The following is a 16,955-nucleotide window of genomic DNA, read 5'->3' as shown; positions in this document are numbered from 1 at the left end:
GCTCTTGATTTTATTGATTTCTTTTTTTTTTTTAATTGCAGTATAGATTTACAATGGTGTGTTTCAGGTGTACAGCAAAGTGATTCAGTTACATGTATGTATATGTGTGTGTATATATATATTCCTTTTCAGATTCTTTTCCCTTATAGATTATTATAAAATATTGAGTATAGTTCCCTGTGCTATACAGTATGTCCTTGTTGTTTATTATTGATATTTTATGTATAGTAGTATGTATATGTTAATTCCAAGTTCCTCATTTATCCCTCCCTCCTACCTTTCCCCTTTGGTAACTATAAGTTTGTTTTCTATGCCTGTGGGTCTATTTCTGTTTTGTAAGTAAGTTTTTTTGTATCTTTTTTTTTTTTAGATTCCACTTATAAGCAATATCGTATGATATTTGTCTTTTTTTGGCTTATTTCACTTAGTATGATAATTTCTAGTTACATCCATGTTGCTGCAAATGGCATTATTTCATTTTTCTTATGGCTGAGTAATATCCCATTGTGTGTGTGTGGGTGTGTATGTATATCTGTCACATCTTCTTTATCCATTCATCTATCAATGGACATTTAAGTTGCTTCCATGTCTTGCATATTGTAAATAGTGCTGCAATGAACATTGGGATGCATGTATCTTTTCGAATTATAGTTTTGTCCAGTTATATGCCCAGGAGTGGGATTACAGGATCATATGGTAGCTCTAGTTTTAGTTTTTTTAAGGAACCTCCATACTGTTCTCCATAGTGCCTGTACAGATTTACATTCTCACCAACAGTGTAGGAGGGTTCCTTTTTCTCCATACCCTCTCCAGCATTTACTGTTTGTAGACCTTTTTGATGATAGTCATTTTGACTGGTGTCAGGTGATACCTCATGGTAGTTTTGATTTGCATTTCTCTAATAATTGGCATTGTTGAGCATTTTTTTCATCTGTATTGGCCATCTGTATGTCTTTGGAGAAGTGTCTGTTTAGATCTTCTACCTGCTTTTTGATTGGGTTGTTTCTGGTTTTTTTAATCTCTTATTTATTCCCTCTCTGATCTTCATTATTTCCTTTCTTCTGCTGACTTTAGGTTTTGTTTTTTCTTCTGATTCTTTTAGGTGGTATGTTAGGTTGTTTATTTGAGATTTTTCTTATTTTTTGAGGAAGGCCTGTATTGCTGTGAACTTCCCTCTAAGGACTGCTTTTGCTGCATGCCATAGATTTTGTATGGTTGTGTTTTCATTGTCAGTTGTCTCATGGTATTTTTTAATTTCCTCTTTGATTTCATCTTGACCCATTTTTTTTTAGTAGCATGTTGTTTAGTCTCCATGTAATCGGTTTTTTTCTTGTTTTTCTTTCTGTGGTTGATTTCTAGTTTCATGCTGTTGTGGTCAGAAAAGATACTTGAAATAATTTCTATCCTCTTCAGTTTGTTGAGGCTTGTTTTGTGTTTTTGTATGTGGTCAGTCCTAGAGAATGTTCCATGTGCACTTGAAAACTATGTATTCTGGTTTTTTTGGATGTAATGCCCTGAAAATATCAATTAAGTCTAACTATTCTAATGTGTCATTTAGAATCTCTGTTGCATAATTGATTTTCTGTCTGGAAGATGTATCCATTGATATGAGTCTGGTGTTAAAGTCTCCTACTATTGTATTCCCATCAATTTCTCCCTTTATGTCTGTTAGTATTTGTTTTATGTATTCAGATTCTCCTATATTGGGTGCATATGTTAACGAGTGCAATATCCTTTCCTTGTATTGATCCTTTTATCATTATTCAGTGCCCTTGTTTATCTTTTTTTATGGTCTTAGTTTCAAAGTCTGTTTTCTCTGATACAAGTATTGCTACCCCCGCCTTTCTGTCACTTCCATTTGCATGATACATCTTTTTCCATCCCTTCACTTTCAATCTATGTGTGTCATTTGCCCTCAAGTGGGTCTTTTGTAGACAGCATGTTGTAGGCTCTTGTTTTTTTATCCAATCTGCCACTCTTTGACTTTTGATTGGAGCATTTAGTCTATTGACACTTAAGGTAATTATTGATAGATATGTATTTGTTGCCATTTAAAAACTTGTTTTCCAGTTGATTTTATATTTCTTATTCCCTTCTTTTTCTTTTTGTCTTTCCTTTTTGTCTTGTTGTGGTTTGATGGTTTTCTTTTGTATTATGCTTTTGTTCTCTTATTTTGGGTTTTTGTGAATCTGTTGTATGTTTTTGATTTGTGATTACGCTGTTTTTTCAAGTATGTTAACCCATTCCTGTATCTCCTTGCTACAAACTGGTAGTCATATAGGCTTCAACACATTCTAAAAAAAAAGAAATCTGTATTTTTTTACTCTTCTCCCCCATATTTTTTGATTTTGATGTCCTCTTTTGCACCTTCATGTTTATCCTTTTGCTGTTCATTGTAGTTATTATCGCTTTCACAATAATTTTTTTAAAATCTGTGTACTGGCTTATTTAAGTGATTTACTTTCCAGTTGTGATTTTTTTTTTTTCTTTCCTACAGATTCTTGCTTCTTTTCTATTGAGAGAAGACCTTTCAATATTTCTTTTAGGCTAGGTTTAGTATTGCTGTATTCTTTCAGTTTTTGCTTGTCTGAGACATTCTTTCTCTCTCCTAAATGATAATCTTGCTAGGTAGAGTTTCCTAAGTTGTAGGTTTTTCCCTTTCAGGACATCGAATATATCTTGTCACTCCCTTCTGGCCTGAAACCTTTTTGTAGAGAAATCAGCTGATAGGCTTAAGTAGGTTCCCTTTGTAACTAATTCTTTGTTTTCTCATGCTGCCTAGAAACCTCTCTTTAACTTTTGTCATTTTAATTATAATATGCCCTGTTGTGGGTTTGTTTGGGTTCATCCCTTTGGGACCTTCTCTGCTTCCCATACCTGGATATCTGTTTCCTTCCTTAGGTTTGGGAAGTTTTCAACCATAATTTCTTCCAATACATTTTCGATCCCCTTTTCTTTCTTCTCCTTCTGGGATCCCTATAATGTGTAGATTGGCACACTTTATATTATTCCATAGGTCTCATATATTGCTTTCATTTTTTTTCATTTGTCTTTCTGTCTGCTGTTCTTATTGGGTAATTTCCATTATTCTTTCTTCCAGATCATTTATTCATTCTTCTGCATCATTCAGTTTGCTATTTATTGCCTTTAGCTCAGCTTTCATCTCAGAAAATGAGTTTTCTAATTTTTCTTGGTTCCTCTTTATAGTTAGTAACTAGTTCCTTGTTACAGTGATCTGCATTTCTATTGATAGCCTTTCTTAATTCCTTCAGTAGTTTTATTACCTCCTTTTTGAACTCAGGGTCTAGTAGACTGGAGAGGTGTTTCATTTTTTGTTCTTTCAGGGGAATTCTCTTGATCTTTTAATTGCATTTGGCTCCTCTGCTTCTTCATTTTACTTATATTTCTCTTACTGTAAGAGTTTAGGAGAGACAGTTATCTGCTGTGGTCTTGGAGGGCTGTTTTTATGTCAGAGCATCCCCTTGTACCCTGCATGAATCTAATATTTTTGGTGTGAGAGCTGTTTTTAGTATGGGGCCCTGCACGTCTTTTCTCAGTGTGTGCTGGCCGTTATCCCATTGATGGGGGTGTGACTGGTGTTGTGGTGACCAGAGCCTGCAATGGATATTGAGCAGGGCGTCCTCTTTGCTCTGTGGTTGTCACAGCCCTGTTGGAGACAGGGTCTGCTCACCAGTTGTTGGAGTAGAAGCCCCCAGATACATTTCTAAGCTACTACAGTGTGAGATAGGCAAGACTGGAGTGCTCCCGCTGGGAGAAAAACCACTGCCTATTCCTCCACAGGAGCTGTTTGCCAGGAGGGCACCTGTGGTGTTGCCTGTCACTCGTGCAGTCTCACAAAGTATGCTCTTGTTGGCACTGCCCCTGGCCCCTCCTCAATCATGGGAATGCAGGCAGTCGACCTGGGTGACCCTCGGGCGCTGTGCTCACAAAACCAGCAGCGCAGATCCACTGAAGTCAGGCACCTGAACTGTCATGGTAGCGCACCTGGACCCGCCCTGGGAGCTACAGAACCAGCCCAGACCCCAGCTCCACCTCTGCATATGCATGCCCACAAAGCTTGCAGCTGCTAATGCCAGACTTGCCCCTGCCACAGGATCACCAGGAATCTGCTTGAATGTCCCACAGGTGCTGAGCTTACAAAGCTGCCAGCAGCGGCATAAATCCATGGATTGATCAGCTGCTGGGACACAGCTCAGATTTCAGCCCCACCTCCAAGTGTGGGCAGCACTCCCGGGCTTGCATGCTCCCAGAGCTAATAGAGGCAGAGCCACACCTGCTGTGAGCACGCAGAGATTGAGGCTGCTCTGGTGGGGCCTTGCCCCTCCCTTTGCTTGAGGGTCACCCCATTAACAGTGGGGCTTCTGTGGCAGACCCAGGCTCAGTCCTGTGTACACCTCCTGTTGCAGCCCAAAGCATACTCCACCCCCTTCAGGCTGTCTCTGCACAGCGAATCCCAGTCCTCTCCCCAGGTCTGTCCCCTGAAGCCCAAGATTCAGCACCTAGCCCCCATGCCCACTAGCAGACATGCGTCTGGCTGGGGAGTGCAGCAACGTGGTCAGGCCCGTCCGTGCCAGCCTCTCTCTGTTCTGCCTGTGGCAGGCTGGTTGCTGCATTCTCCGCTGAGCCTCTGAAGCTCTCTTGCTGGCCCGGCTGATCTTCCAGTCAGTGAAGGGAGTTCCCAATGTGAGAGAACCTTCCTTCTTTCACAGGTACCTCCCAGGGACGTAGATCCTGTCCCAATTCCTTTTTTTTTTCTTTTTCCTACCCAGTTAAATGGTGATCTTTCTTGCAACTTTGGTTGTATGAGATCTGCCAGCATTCAGTAGGTATTCTGTGAGAATTATTCCACATGTAGATGTATTTTTGATACACTTAAGGGAGGAGGTGAGCTCCACGTCCTATCCTGCCGTCTTGATCTGTGGTGCAATTTTTGCCTTCATTTTTTTCTTCTAAATTAATTTGTTTTTCATAAACTAATCATCCTAGTTTTTTTAATTCATAAGTATGTGTAACTCTATGATGAGTAAAATGGTTTTTTTATTTTTTTTTCTTTCCATAAAGGCCTACAGCAGTGAATTCTTTGATTTCAAAATATGGGTTTCAGGAGCAGCTTCTTTACTGTGAGTTTGCTTTAAATGATATATCACTTAATTAGCTGTTGAATAGACTAAATGTAAAACTTAACTAATTTTAATGTTTTTACCTCTTTTAATCTTAAAACTTATGTAATTAAAATATAGGGGGCTTCCCTGGTGGCACAGTGGTTGAGAATCTGCCTGCCAATGCAGGGGACATGGGTTCAATCCCTGGTCTGGGAAGATCCCACGTGCCACGGAGCAACTGAGCCCCGTGTGCTAAAACTACTGAGCTTGTGCTCTAGAGCCCGCAAGCCACAACTACTGAGCCCGCGTGTTGCAACTACTGAAGCCTGCGTGCCTAGAGCCCGTGCTCTGCAACAAGAGAAGCCACTGCAATGAGCAGGCTGCGCACCACAATGAAGAGTAGCCTCCACTCGTGGCACCTAGAGAAACCCCGCGTGCAGCAACAAAGACCTGACACAGCCAAAAATAAATAAATAAATAAATTTATTTTAAAAAGTATATTTCTGGTTGAGAAGTTTCTCTATACCAATTTTCATACACGTGTCTTGTTATACCCACCAAACATTTAGTGTTGGGTACCTCAAGAGGAGTGGAATAAAAAAAATGTGTGTGTATAAAATACTCTGCTATGCATATGCATATAGAGATTTAAAATTTTGGGATTAAGAATAATTTTTACTTTGTTTCTTACAGGTTTTTACTACATTTTCTTATGAAAGTAGTGTTTGGCTAATAAAATTTTTACAAAAGGCTTATAGCATTAAAAATAAATTCTTAGCATTCAAACAGTACAGTAATAGCTTCAAAATAATTTTGGTCCATTGACTATATTTTGTGTTTTTGTGAAACTCTTACGAGATTTCGAAGGTTTTTTTGTAAAGCTTGGCTGAAGTAATTTTTAAAAGCAATGACTTAATCTTTCAACTCAGGTATCTGTGCAAATATAAAATTAAAATGAATAATGGAAAATAAATTTAAATACAGAACCAAAAATTAATTTTTGTTCACTGTATTTTTCAGAATATGGAGTTAAATTTTTTAAGACAAATTTAAAATTAAAATGTGACGGATTTCTGAACTTCCATAATCAGAGTTGGTGAAATTTCATTATAATGTAAAGTTCTTCAAGTAATAACTGATAAATTGATAACTTTCGTCTGAATTTAGCTTGGATTTGTGTTGTACAGTCACACAAAATTTAAAATTATGTGCTGCAGTCAATTGTGAAATCTAGACCTTTCTGATGTACTCTGATTTACTCAGCATTGGAATTCTGAAATTCCTATGTAAACTAATTTTTATTTCTGTTAAAAGCTAACTTTCCTGAATCATTCTTTGTGCTAGACATCTTTTGACTGTTCTTGTTGGTTCACTTAGGAATAACTCTGTCCTATCTGCTTTGTCTCTTTTTAGGGGATTTTGATATTTAAAACGACAAAGTGGCGAATGTTATGGTTTAAATAAAAATCATAAATTTGGTGTTAATGGCAGCACTAGTAGGTGGCAGAATTGAGGTTTGGACTTAGGCTATCTGGGTCCATATCCATCCTCTTAACCATGGCATTATATTTCTGTTATAGGTAGGATTAAAATGTGTTCCTTCAATTTAAACAGTGGAAATGTAATAATTTATACAGATATTCATGGCTTTATTTCACACTGTTGATTCTAATAGGATCCAGGTGTCTTGATTTTTCTAAATATGAGGAAATTGAACTTGGTAACACTAGTGATTGTGTATTATCTATTCTCAGAGTGTGTAATTGTCTACTTTTAATCATGAGATAAATATTGGCATTTTTTTTCCAAAATTAGACTAAAAAATTGAACATTAATATTAATTAGTTTGTATTACAGTTCAGCATCTTTAGCTAGTTGCCAAAATTTCCTGAATTTACGACCTGAGTATTCTCATAAATGGCAGGAAAGTTTTGTCTAAAATATAATGTCTTTATTTAGTATGAAATTTAAATTTTAAATTGCTTTTTTAAAGGGTAAGAATAACTAAATTGTGAAATTTTAAAGTGTTTTACTTTTTGAGATTTTTACCTGCTCTGATTTATTTCTGTTTGTTTGCTTTTCTTTTAAGCTGTTCTTGAGGAACTTGTTAATAGTGGACGCTTACGAGGCACTGTGGTTGGTGGGAGACAGGATAAAGCGGTGTTTGTCCCTGACATTTACTCCAGAACACAAAGTACTTGGGTGGATTCTTTTCTCAGGCAGAATGGCTATCTGGGTAACTTTTTTTCTTTTTAACTAAAAATCATTTCTAATATTAAACACATTCTTAGAAAGGGTGTAGCCCTGGGAGTACACTTGTACTTTACTGTTGGCCAGCAGACTATAATGGTTCCCTTTGAGTATAAAAGTAGTCATCACACTGTAGGTTTTTGTGGGTCATGTAACTGAGTTTAATTCCATAGTTATTGAACAGTTGTAATGTAGAAAGGCCAGAAGCCGGTATTGATTGTTACCAGCCTTCTAGTAATGTGATACTATATATAAGATACTTCAAGTTCTTTTTAATTCATAAAAAGTAATTGTATTTATTATATCTTGTAACTTATGAAGTTGCCTGGTTTTTTAGTTACATAATCTTAGAAATATTTTATTGCTGTCAGTTTTACAGTGTTCATTTTTATTAGTTATCCAGTACTTCAGAAACATAGAAGTTATTCTAAATTTTGTTTCTGAGGTTCCATCATTTGGATAAAGTAGATTGATTGAATTTAATCATTAAAATAAGTAGCATATATATATAAAACTCAGTTTGATCAATTTCATAACCCAAGTCAAACTATGTAAGGGATCAGTTACCTATAAATAAGTATACCTGTAAGTCATTAGTGTTCATTCAGTTTAAATGTGTGCTGGAATGAACACTGGCTTGGCTTATGTTTTCTTGACTTTCTACAATGTGCCTTCTCAGTTTCTTCAGCCAAGGACTTGGATTAGAATTTTGTTGTAATTAATTTCCTTAAATATTATTATTTGAGGACAGAGAGAGGATGGTAGATATCTCTAATAACTTTAATGGCTGCAAATTTAAGTCTTAAATTTTTTACTTTTATATGCTAAATCTTTTACTAGTGTAAATTAGACTAGAGAATTGCTTTGTCCTCAGTTGTCTAATGAAAGATTTTAAAAATAAATTCCATTCCTTTAGTTAACTATAATAAGCAAAATTCCAGTTTTTGTTTCTCTACTTAAGTCATTACATTCCGTTATCCTCATTTCTACTTTTATTGCTCTTTAGTCCTCATGTTTCCCTTTGACCCCTCAATTGGAGAGTAAGAGACAAAGTTGAATTAATGCAGTACTTGAACCAATTTTTCTACAAATATGTTTAGTAATAAAAAATTGGGGACGGTAACATAACCAGGGAATAGGCTATGGTACACTTCTATGTTTTATTCTTAAAAAACTCTATTAGAATACAGTGCATTCACAAAGAATAGATTTTGGTAGAACTTAACTTTTGCTGAGATTTCTAAAAGGTGTGAATGATGATTCTATTCCAACCTCGTGATGTATTTCTAGAATTTGATGCTTTGTCCAGACTTGGAATCCCAGATGCTGTGAGCTACATAAAGAAAAGATATAAGACTACACAACTCTTGTTTTTGAAAGCAGCTTGTGTTGGTCAAGGACTTGTGGATCAGGTGGAAGCATCAGTAGAGGAAGCCATCAGCTCTGGAACATGGGTTGATATTGCAGTATGTTTTATCTTTTTCTTCTTAATTTTCCTTTAAACCAGTGACAACTGATACTTCACTAGTATATGGCCATTTTAAGAATTAGGATGTAGCTTTCAGGAAGGATACTTTCATGGTTGGCGGGGGGAGGAGGGGTATTAATGAAAATGTTCATTTCAGATAGCAGAAAGAACTAAGAAGAAATGTATTTTGGAGGCAAAGTTACCAGGACTTGAAGTTGGAATGTTTGTGAGTTTATGAGAGGAACTCAGTGTGACTTGTAGGTTTGGGGCCTGATCAACTGAATGGAGAGTGGTTCCATTAATTGAGATGGGGGAGCAATGGGGAAGAGAAGATGGGAGCTGGGAGTCTGGGGGCAGGAGGCACAAACCACGTTGTTTTGAACAGGACATGTTAAAATATAAGATGCCTGTTAGGTATATGAGTGGGGGGAGGTTAGGGAAGCAGTAGGATATGTGATTTCAGAGTTAGGAGTGAGGATAAAGGTAGAAATACAATTTGGGAGGTTATCAGCATATAGATGGTTTTGACTTAATGGACTAATGGACTTAATGGAGAGAGAATTAGGGAGAGAATACATATAACAAATGGTTTATCTGTATTATATTGCATTTATACTTTGTTTTCATTTTGTTTGTAATTCTAGCCTCTGCTACCCAGTTCCTTATCAGTGGAAGATGCTGCAATATTACTTCAACATGTGATGAGAGCACTCAGCAAACAGGCTTTAGCTGTAGTCTTTAGCGATACTATTGTAGTCAGTGAAAAATTTATAAATGATTGTACAGAACTGTTCAGTGACCTGATGCACCAAAAAGCTGAAAAGGTATGCCACATTTCCTTTCGCCTACTAATTTTAACAGTACTTTCACATTAGAATCATCTGATGACTTTTGAAAAATGAGGTAAGCAGTATACCCAAAACTGAACACTGTGTTTCATACATTATTTTCCTTCAATGCATCATTCCTTTTTATTTCCTCTCCTGGATTTGTTTTTCTCCTTCTCCATTCCCGTCAGAACATAGAAGTTAGAACTTAGGAAGCTGCTTTTATAAATTGAAATCATACAAATGAAATTATATATTTCACATTTAAGTCACCTGAGGGTATTGGTCCAACATTAAAATCCATAAAAATGATACCTGTGGATTATATGCATAAATGTATAGTATATTTATCAATCAGTACACATTATATTTACTAAATCTAGCAGAGCCTCATAATTTGACCTATTTGGGATATACCAGCGGGATAACTTACTGAGGAAAGAAATTGTTACTATTAAAATTGAGTAGTTCCTCAGAGCAACGGCTGTGGAAGTGTTTAGAAGCAGAGATCATGCCAGGTCTGCTTTAATGACTGTTCAATTCATGTTTCTAGTTAGCAGCACCCTCATTATAAAGCCTGCTCACAAAATAGGTAGAAAAAGCCCATTTATATCTCAGACTGTTAATAAATTCATGAGGGCTTATTAAATATATAAATAATTTGTATTTATCTGTATTCCTTTGAAGCTCCTTAATAGTCTTAAAAATGATATAACTTTTCTACATTTGGCCTGCAAAGCAGCAGAGAGGAGTAAAAAGTACACAGGATTGATATCAGTAAACCTGAGTTCTAATTTCAACTTGTTTACTCTGTTTTTGCCTTTGACAAATAGACTTCCAGTTTCCTCATCTTCAGAGAAAAGGATGGTGATGCCCAGTCTCACAAGGATAAATATAAATTAAGGAGCAATGTAAATAAAATGTTTAGTACATGTTAGCTACCAGTTAAATGACTACCTTATTATTTTCATTTGAGACCCTTTACTAAAATAAAAATTTAACATAATCATTGATTTTTTTTTTTCTTTCCTTGTGCTCCTCCCTCCAACCACAAAAATAAATTCAGGAAAAGAAAGTGATTTTTTGTTTGAACTGTCAACATTCTTAACATTTCTTTGCAAAACTGAAAAGGAAGTATTTTTAACGTGAAAATGTATGTTTGTCACTACAGATTTAGAACCCTTTCCCATGATAAAGAATCAGTTTCTGAAGTTGGAAATAGTTCATTGTTCCTAACATTAATTTATAAAAAGCAAAGATCAAGAATGAGTCCAGAGGGGAAAAAAGTTCACATGCCTAAGTATGCAACTCATATGTGATCATTATGGTGGGGTGGGGATGGAGATTTCATTATCTTTCTAGTAATCTCAGATATCCAAGTGGCACTGGACCTTGGGAGTCTTAAAAAGAGAGGTAGCAAGGGTCATCCGTTAAGCAGTGCTAAAATTAGCCAATAACAATTGAAGAAGATTGCATCTGATGCTGTGTGATCAGCTGTTCAGTGATAGGATAGGATTTCTCATTAGCTGGTAATAAATACAAAAAGTCAAGAACAGCAAGGGAGGAGACTTATTTGGGGCATGGAGGAACAATCTCAGAGTGGCAGCTGAGACAAAGCTCTATAGTTCTTAGCAATGAAACCAAACAAGAACAGTTAGGATATGAGTATATAAACAACTTTTATTTTATGCTTTTTGTAATGTTATATATTTTTGCCTACAAAAAATAAGCATGTTTTATTTCAGGAAATGAAAAATAATCCTGTCCATTTAATCACTGAAGAAGATCTGAAACAAGTCTCCATTTTAGAAAGCGTTAATACAAGTAAAAAGGATAAAAAAGATGAACGAAGGAGGAAAGCAACAGGTAACATTATTAACAAGATTCAAGATGAGTTTATTTGTTGCAGTGAACTTTGCACTTATCAGACCTTTTGAAAGGCCTTTTATTTGGTTGATTCACCTTTAACTGTTAATATTAACCAAATCTTTTGCTAGTGAATTAACTTTTGATTATGAAAATGAAAATATTGGTGATTACTTACTGTGTTTCATTTTGTGAGAACTAAGCTAATTTCATGATCTCCTGTTCTCATTCTTTATGTTCCTGCCCCAGTAGCTTTTTTTTTCTTTCTTGATTCTCAAATTTTGCAAGTTTGTGTTCACCTCAAGGCCTTTGCACAAGCTGTTCCCTCCCAAGCTTCAAGTAACTGTTTCCTTCTTGTCATTAAGAGCTCACCTTTAAATGTCAGTTCCTCACAGAGGCCTCCCTAACCACCCAGAATAGTATACACACACCGTCACTCTCCATCGGATTATCCTCCCAGTTTTTTTTACAGCACTTTTATCATTGTGATGTCTTTTATCGTTTGGGAGTCTGCTCCATCTCATTTATTGTTGTTTCCCTAGTACTCAGAGCACTCCTTGGAATATTTTAAGTGCTCCATAAATATTTATTGAGTGAATGAATTTCCCAAGGACATTTTTTTTTAATTCTTTTAATTTAGAGTCACTGGAAATTATCCTAGGTAGCACTGGCATACTAGTAACTTGCATTTGGAAATTAACATGTATATTCCATACTTTTTATAGTAGGAATAATTTTATCAGTGCTGTATCAGGGTTAAAGAAATTAGATATTCAACATATTTCATTACTAAATACAGCTATATTAAACACGTTATAAAAACTTTATTTGCTGTGGGAATTCACTATATCTTTGAGATTCTTTCCTCTTCAAAAACCTTTTTCTACAAAATCTTTCAATAATATTTTGAAATTTCTCTGTTCTAGGAAAACTATGTAGTAAATTACTGCAATAAATCATAATATTCACAACCATGCATATTTTGTTATTTTAAGATATAATTATAAATCCACCTTAATTAATTGTTTGCACTTATGTCAGTATAACTAGTCTGTTTTATATTCTTATAAAAATTCAGGTTCATCTGGTGTTTTGTTCTGATAGTGCTGTTGTTTTATAATAGTTTAATTACAGTTCATGGAATAATGTCAAACATCTTTCCCATAAGAAACTTATTACCAAATGTAAAAGATACATACACTTTAAACTTGTGCTTTTGAAAGTTGTGTTTTTCTATCATGAAAGCAATAGAACTTATAGAATATGATGAACTCTAAGGGAATTCTTCTTAGAGTTTAGAGAAAGATCTTTGTTTATATAAATCATTTTATTGAAAAAATGAATCTTTATGAAGAAATGTATTTTCAGTATTTTTCAGTGTTACAGTTCCATTACTAAAGTATCCTATTTTGTTGAATATTTTAAATGTAAATATATAATAGAGAAATACCTCAGTAACAATTTTACTTTCATTTACAGTGTTTTAGTTTGTTTCATAGTTTGTATTTTTTTAGTCTTCATTTAGCCAGTAGGTGATTGATAACTGTATTTTTCTACTTAATTTAATATTTATGGTCAACATTTTTTTTTAATTTTTTTATTTATTATTTATTATTTTTATTTTTGGCTGCGTTGGGTCTTCGTTTCTGTGCGAGGGCTTTCTCCAGTTGCGGCAAGTGGGGGCCACTCTTCATTGCGGCGCACGGGCCTCTCACTATCGCGGCCTCTCTTGTTGCGGAGCACAGGCTCCAGATGCTCAGGCTCAGTAGTTGTGGCTCACGGGCCCAGTTGCAACACAGCATGTGGGATCTTCCCAGACCAGGGCTCGAACCCGTGTCCCCTGCATTGGCAGGAAGATTCTCAACCACTGCGCCACCAGGGAAGCCCCTATGGTCAACATTTACTGAGCCCCTGTTGTGTCAAGCATTGCCTTAACCTCAAGTATGCAGACGTTAGTGAGATGTTCTCCCTACTGTCAAGAGGTTATCTTCTTGGGTGGTGGGAGAGTCAGGATGTCTCCTGTAAACCTGGGGAATAATCTTTCAATCATAAAGACAAAACCAAATTTGTGAGGTACTGTAGTTGGGGATGTTAATGAGGCTGTGGTAACAGAGATAAGCAAATTAGGGCACTTTTGAAGAAGGTAGAAGAGGAGGTAAAGGAATGGGTTCGGCCAGGAAAAAGTCAATCAAAGCTGCAGAAAATAGATGTCATTAGAGAAAGAGGAAGAGACTGCATTTAGAGCAGGCGGGTTATCTAAGTGAGTTGCTCAAATTCAAGAGATTTCATATCTTACTTATTAATTTTTACTGATTGAGTTTATAAAACTTGTTTTAATAAAGAAACTACAACCTTAAAAAGTGGCTGAAAGGTCAGTTATTTGGCTTTATTTTTCTACTGTAAAGTTAAGTACAACAATATATTGTCATTATTTCTAAAAACAGTATTTAGTTAGGTAATACTAACTAATGTCGTTTTCCACCAGAGGGCAGTGGAAGTGTGAGAGGAGGAGGTGGCGGCAATGCCAGAGAGTACAGAATTAAAAAAATCAAGAAGAGAGGGCGAAAAGATGACAACAGTGATGATGAGTCATCTCACACAGGTGTGTAGCTTATTTCACTCTTCCTTTGTATGTGCATGATTTTTTTTTAACATTTTCTTAAGATGCATACACTTAGGTGTCTGTGCTTAAAGGAAGTCCTTGCTTTGCAGAGTTTCAGTGAGCACAGATTTCACAGTTAGTTAAGTAACACCAGAGTCCCAACAACACAGTTCATATTTCAGTTACCAGGGTGTATTAACTGTGAGTAATTGCCTGAAGTAGAAACTTTGTTGCTGGTTCCTTAGTCTGCAGATCAGCACGTAAATAACAGATGTGCATCATGATCTGTGACAGTCACATCACTCATTTCCAAGCTTTTCAGAGGCTGATCACTGTGCAGCTCTTATTCACTTTATGCATAGAAAACACAGCATGTAGTTGTGGTGACTTCTTGTCCCCCAGTGATAAATCCATGTGACGTTTTACAAAAATGGATAATCAAAAGGGGGAATTGGCCAACAAAGATAAATGTGCAGCAAAGGAAAAGTCGTAACCCTGGAAATAAAATATGAATCAAGAATAAATGGAGTTATAAAAGAAATGCCTGACCATGGGAATGTTGGCATTGCCTCTGTTCAAGAGACTCTAGGCTGCGCAGTCAGAGAAACTTGGTAAAGGCGGAAATAAGGGAAATGGTTGTGACGAAAAGGATAAAAATGTCTTAGAGGATGTGAAGTTGGCAAAAAGCTTCACATTAAAGGAATTCTCAGAGATGTTGCACAGTGCTGAAAGGGCAAAGGATAAAATGTTGGAAGCTGATCCAGAGTTTAATAAGGAATATGACAACTTGCCCAGGCATAGAAAAGATGCTTCCTCTGTATTTTAAGTTATTGGATGAGAAGGCAAGCAAGCCCTGTTCATACTATTCTTGATGAGTGTTTTACAAAGAAAACATTTTCATTCTCAGTGTTTCTGATGTGCTAAATTACAGCGTACTAAACTAGAACTATTAGTCTTATTTTTCATTTCCCTATACATTTATAACCAACAGTAAGAGCTTTGAATGTTTGCACAAACATTTTTAAAAGGTTACAGAACAATCATAAATTTTCCCATTGTTTATTAAGAACACTTCGCAGTTTTGGCTTGCACAGATTTGTTATGGTCTCCCAACTTCCATGCAGAAGAAATTAGAATATTTTATGAATAGTGAATCTCTACAAAGTTAAGTAGAAAACATTAATTTCATGCATGTTTAATTTTTATGGTAACACCTAATTGGTTGGTTGCTTCTATCTAAGCAGGAGAATTAAGTATATGCATCTTTCTTTGTCTAGACTTGTTAGTGTTTGGTATGGTTAAGTTAGCAAGAGACATCTTTGCTTTTCTAAATAAAATTATGATTTTTTTAATATGTTTGTTTTTTAAAAATTAATGAAACTGTGATACCTCCTTTTCCCCACCAAAAAAAAAAAACTTGAAATGATGATGATTTGACATTTTCTTTTACCTCTTCCACAGAATTTATTATGTATGGGCTTGGGAGATATAAGGGTCAAGTGACAAGGCTTCAGATGTTAATGTGCTGCTACCTGTAACAGAACAGTTGCTTAAGATCTGTCTAAAGTAGTCTAAGATAGGTAACAGTGGCTACTGTTCTCAACATACATAAAGCAGTATTAATTAAAGGAAAAGTATCTTAGAAACTATGAGCTCTACCCTTATTTTAATTAGCATTAAGACTATTCTGTGTGAATTTTACTTTTTCATTAATAAATGGATTTTCCTATTTTCCCAGATGTAACAAGGAGTGGGAGTGAAGTAGCATTTAAGAAAATACTTCTCTAAAATCTGTAGCCCTAAGTAATTGTTAAATGAGGCATGTGATACTTTTTGTGTATAGTGTAAGAGAGGAGCTATAAAAGAGTAAAACCATTCTCCCTATAAAAAAAGGTAATTTCAGTGCTTTTGAAAAAGGGTTCTGTCGTAATCTCAGAAATGGAGGATGCAGTTAGGTTCTCAGCTAAAATATACAGTCAACCCTATGTGAAAGATTACTAGAAGGAAATACAATTTAATAACTAGTAAAATGCATGCAGGAAGCAGACGGAGAAATCAGATACTATTTGTTGTGAGATCAGGAATGAATAGCAGATCTCAGGAAAAAAGGATAGTACTTTTCCATCTATTCTAAAGCTATGATAAGTAGTTGTACTTAGATCTTGATGCATAGTGAAAATTGATTTTTGAGCTATTCTATTTTTATTTTTAAGGTTTTACTTATAGAGTCAATAACCTAATTTAGCTGGGAATAATCACTTTTTTATAGTTTTACAATTAGTAATGGAAATAATGTTAGCTTTCTTTGCAACTCATACTTTTCCAAGTAAGTGAGTAGGCATGACATTTCCTCAGTTAACAATTATTTCCATTACATACAAATTTTCCTTGGTATAGAATTATTTTTGTGAGAGCAAAAATAAATTATGGGTGTAAAATTTTAAGTTGTTTTTTCTTCCATGCCTTTCCAAAATAGACAATTTTTAGCTTAATTCTACTGGAGTTGTGGTTCACTTGATTATAAAGACCTTTCCTGAAAAGCTTGTGTAAATTATAAGGATGATTGGATTTTTATTAAATATTTATCTTTATAAAGAAGGACATTCCGCTCAGTATCCATTGTTCAACAGAGAAAAATCATCCTTTCCTAAAAGATTTTTTTTTTATCCACTTGTTGTTTTGATTTCCAACTATTTGCATCATCCAAGTTAGTTTGGGAGGAAAAAATCGTCTTTATTATTTTTTGATTGACTTGTAGAAAACAAGTTAGAAAATTATTACTAAAAAGAAATGCCACTATATATCCTATTTTAACAGTG

General features: G+C 35.4%; 2 protein-coding genes across 4 annotated transcripts in view; both read left to right on the top strand.

The window, feature by feature from the left end:
• The window catches only part of FHL5 (four and a half LIM domains 5), a 174,395-nt gene that overhangs the window by 96,245 nt on the left and 61,195 nt on the right, over positions 1 to 16,955 (top strand). The gene's annotated exons all lie outside the window — the stretch shown is intronic.
• The window catches only part of UFL1 (UFM1 specific ligase 1), a 62,769-nt gene that overhangs the window by 37,119 nt on the left and 8,695 nt on the right, over positions 1 to 16,955 (top strand). For all 3 annotated transcript variants that reach the window (XR_014267501.1, XM_082475184.1, XM_082475185.1), the window contains exons 7-12: positions 5,083 to 5,141; positions 7,213 to 7,359; positions 8,664 to 8,839; positions 9,486 to 9,665; positions 11,414 to 11,534; positions 14,020 to 14,136. Coding sequence is in view for 2 of the 3 variants with exons in the window: in XM_082475184.1 (XP_082331310.1) it covers positions 5,083 to 5,141; positions 7,213 to 7,359; positions 8,664 to 8,839; positions 9,486 to 9,665; positions 11,414 to 11,534; positions 14,020 to 14,136 (800 nt within the window). In the remaining variant the exon portion in view is untranslated. The remainder of the gene's footprint in view (positions 1 to 5,082; positions 5,142 to 7,212; positions 7,360 to 8,663; positions 8,840 to 9,485; positions 9,666 to 11,413; positions 11,535 to 14,019; positions 14,137 to 16,955) is intronic.

The sequence above is a fragment of the Balaenoptera physalus genome, assembly GCF_965194825.1.
Source record: "Balaenoptera physalus genome assembly, chromosome: 9".
Classification (NCBI taxonomy): Eukaryota; Metazoa; Chordata; class Mammalia; order Artiodactyla; family Balaenopteridae; genus Balaenoptera; species Balaenoptera physalus.
The sequence above is the reverse complement of the archived record's forward strand: the minus strand, read 5'-3'. Positions and strand labels throughout refer to the sequence as shown.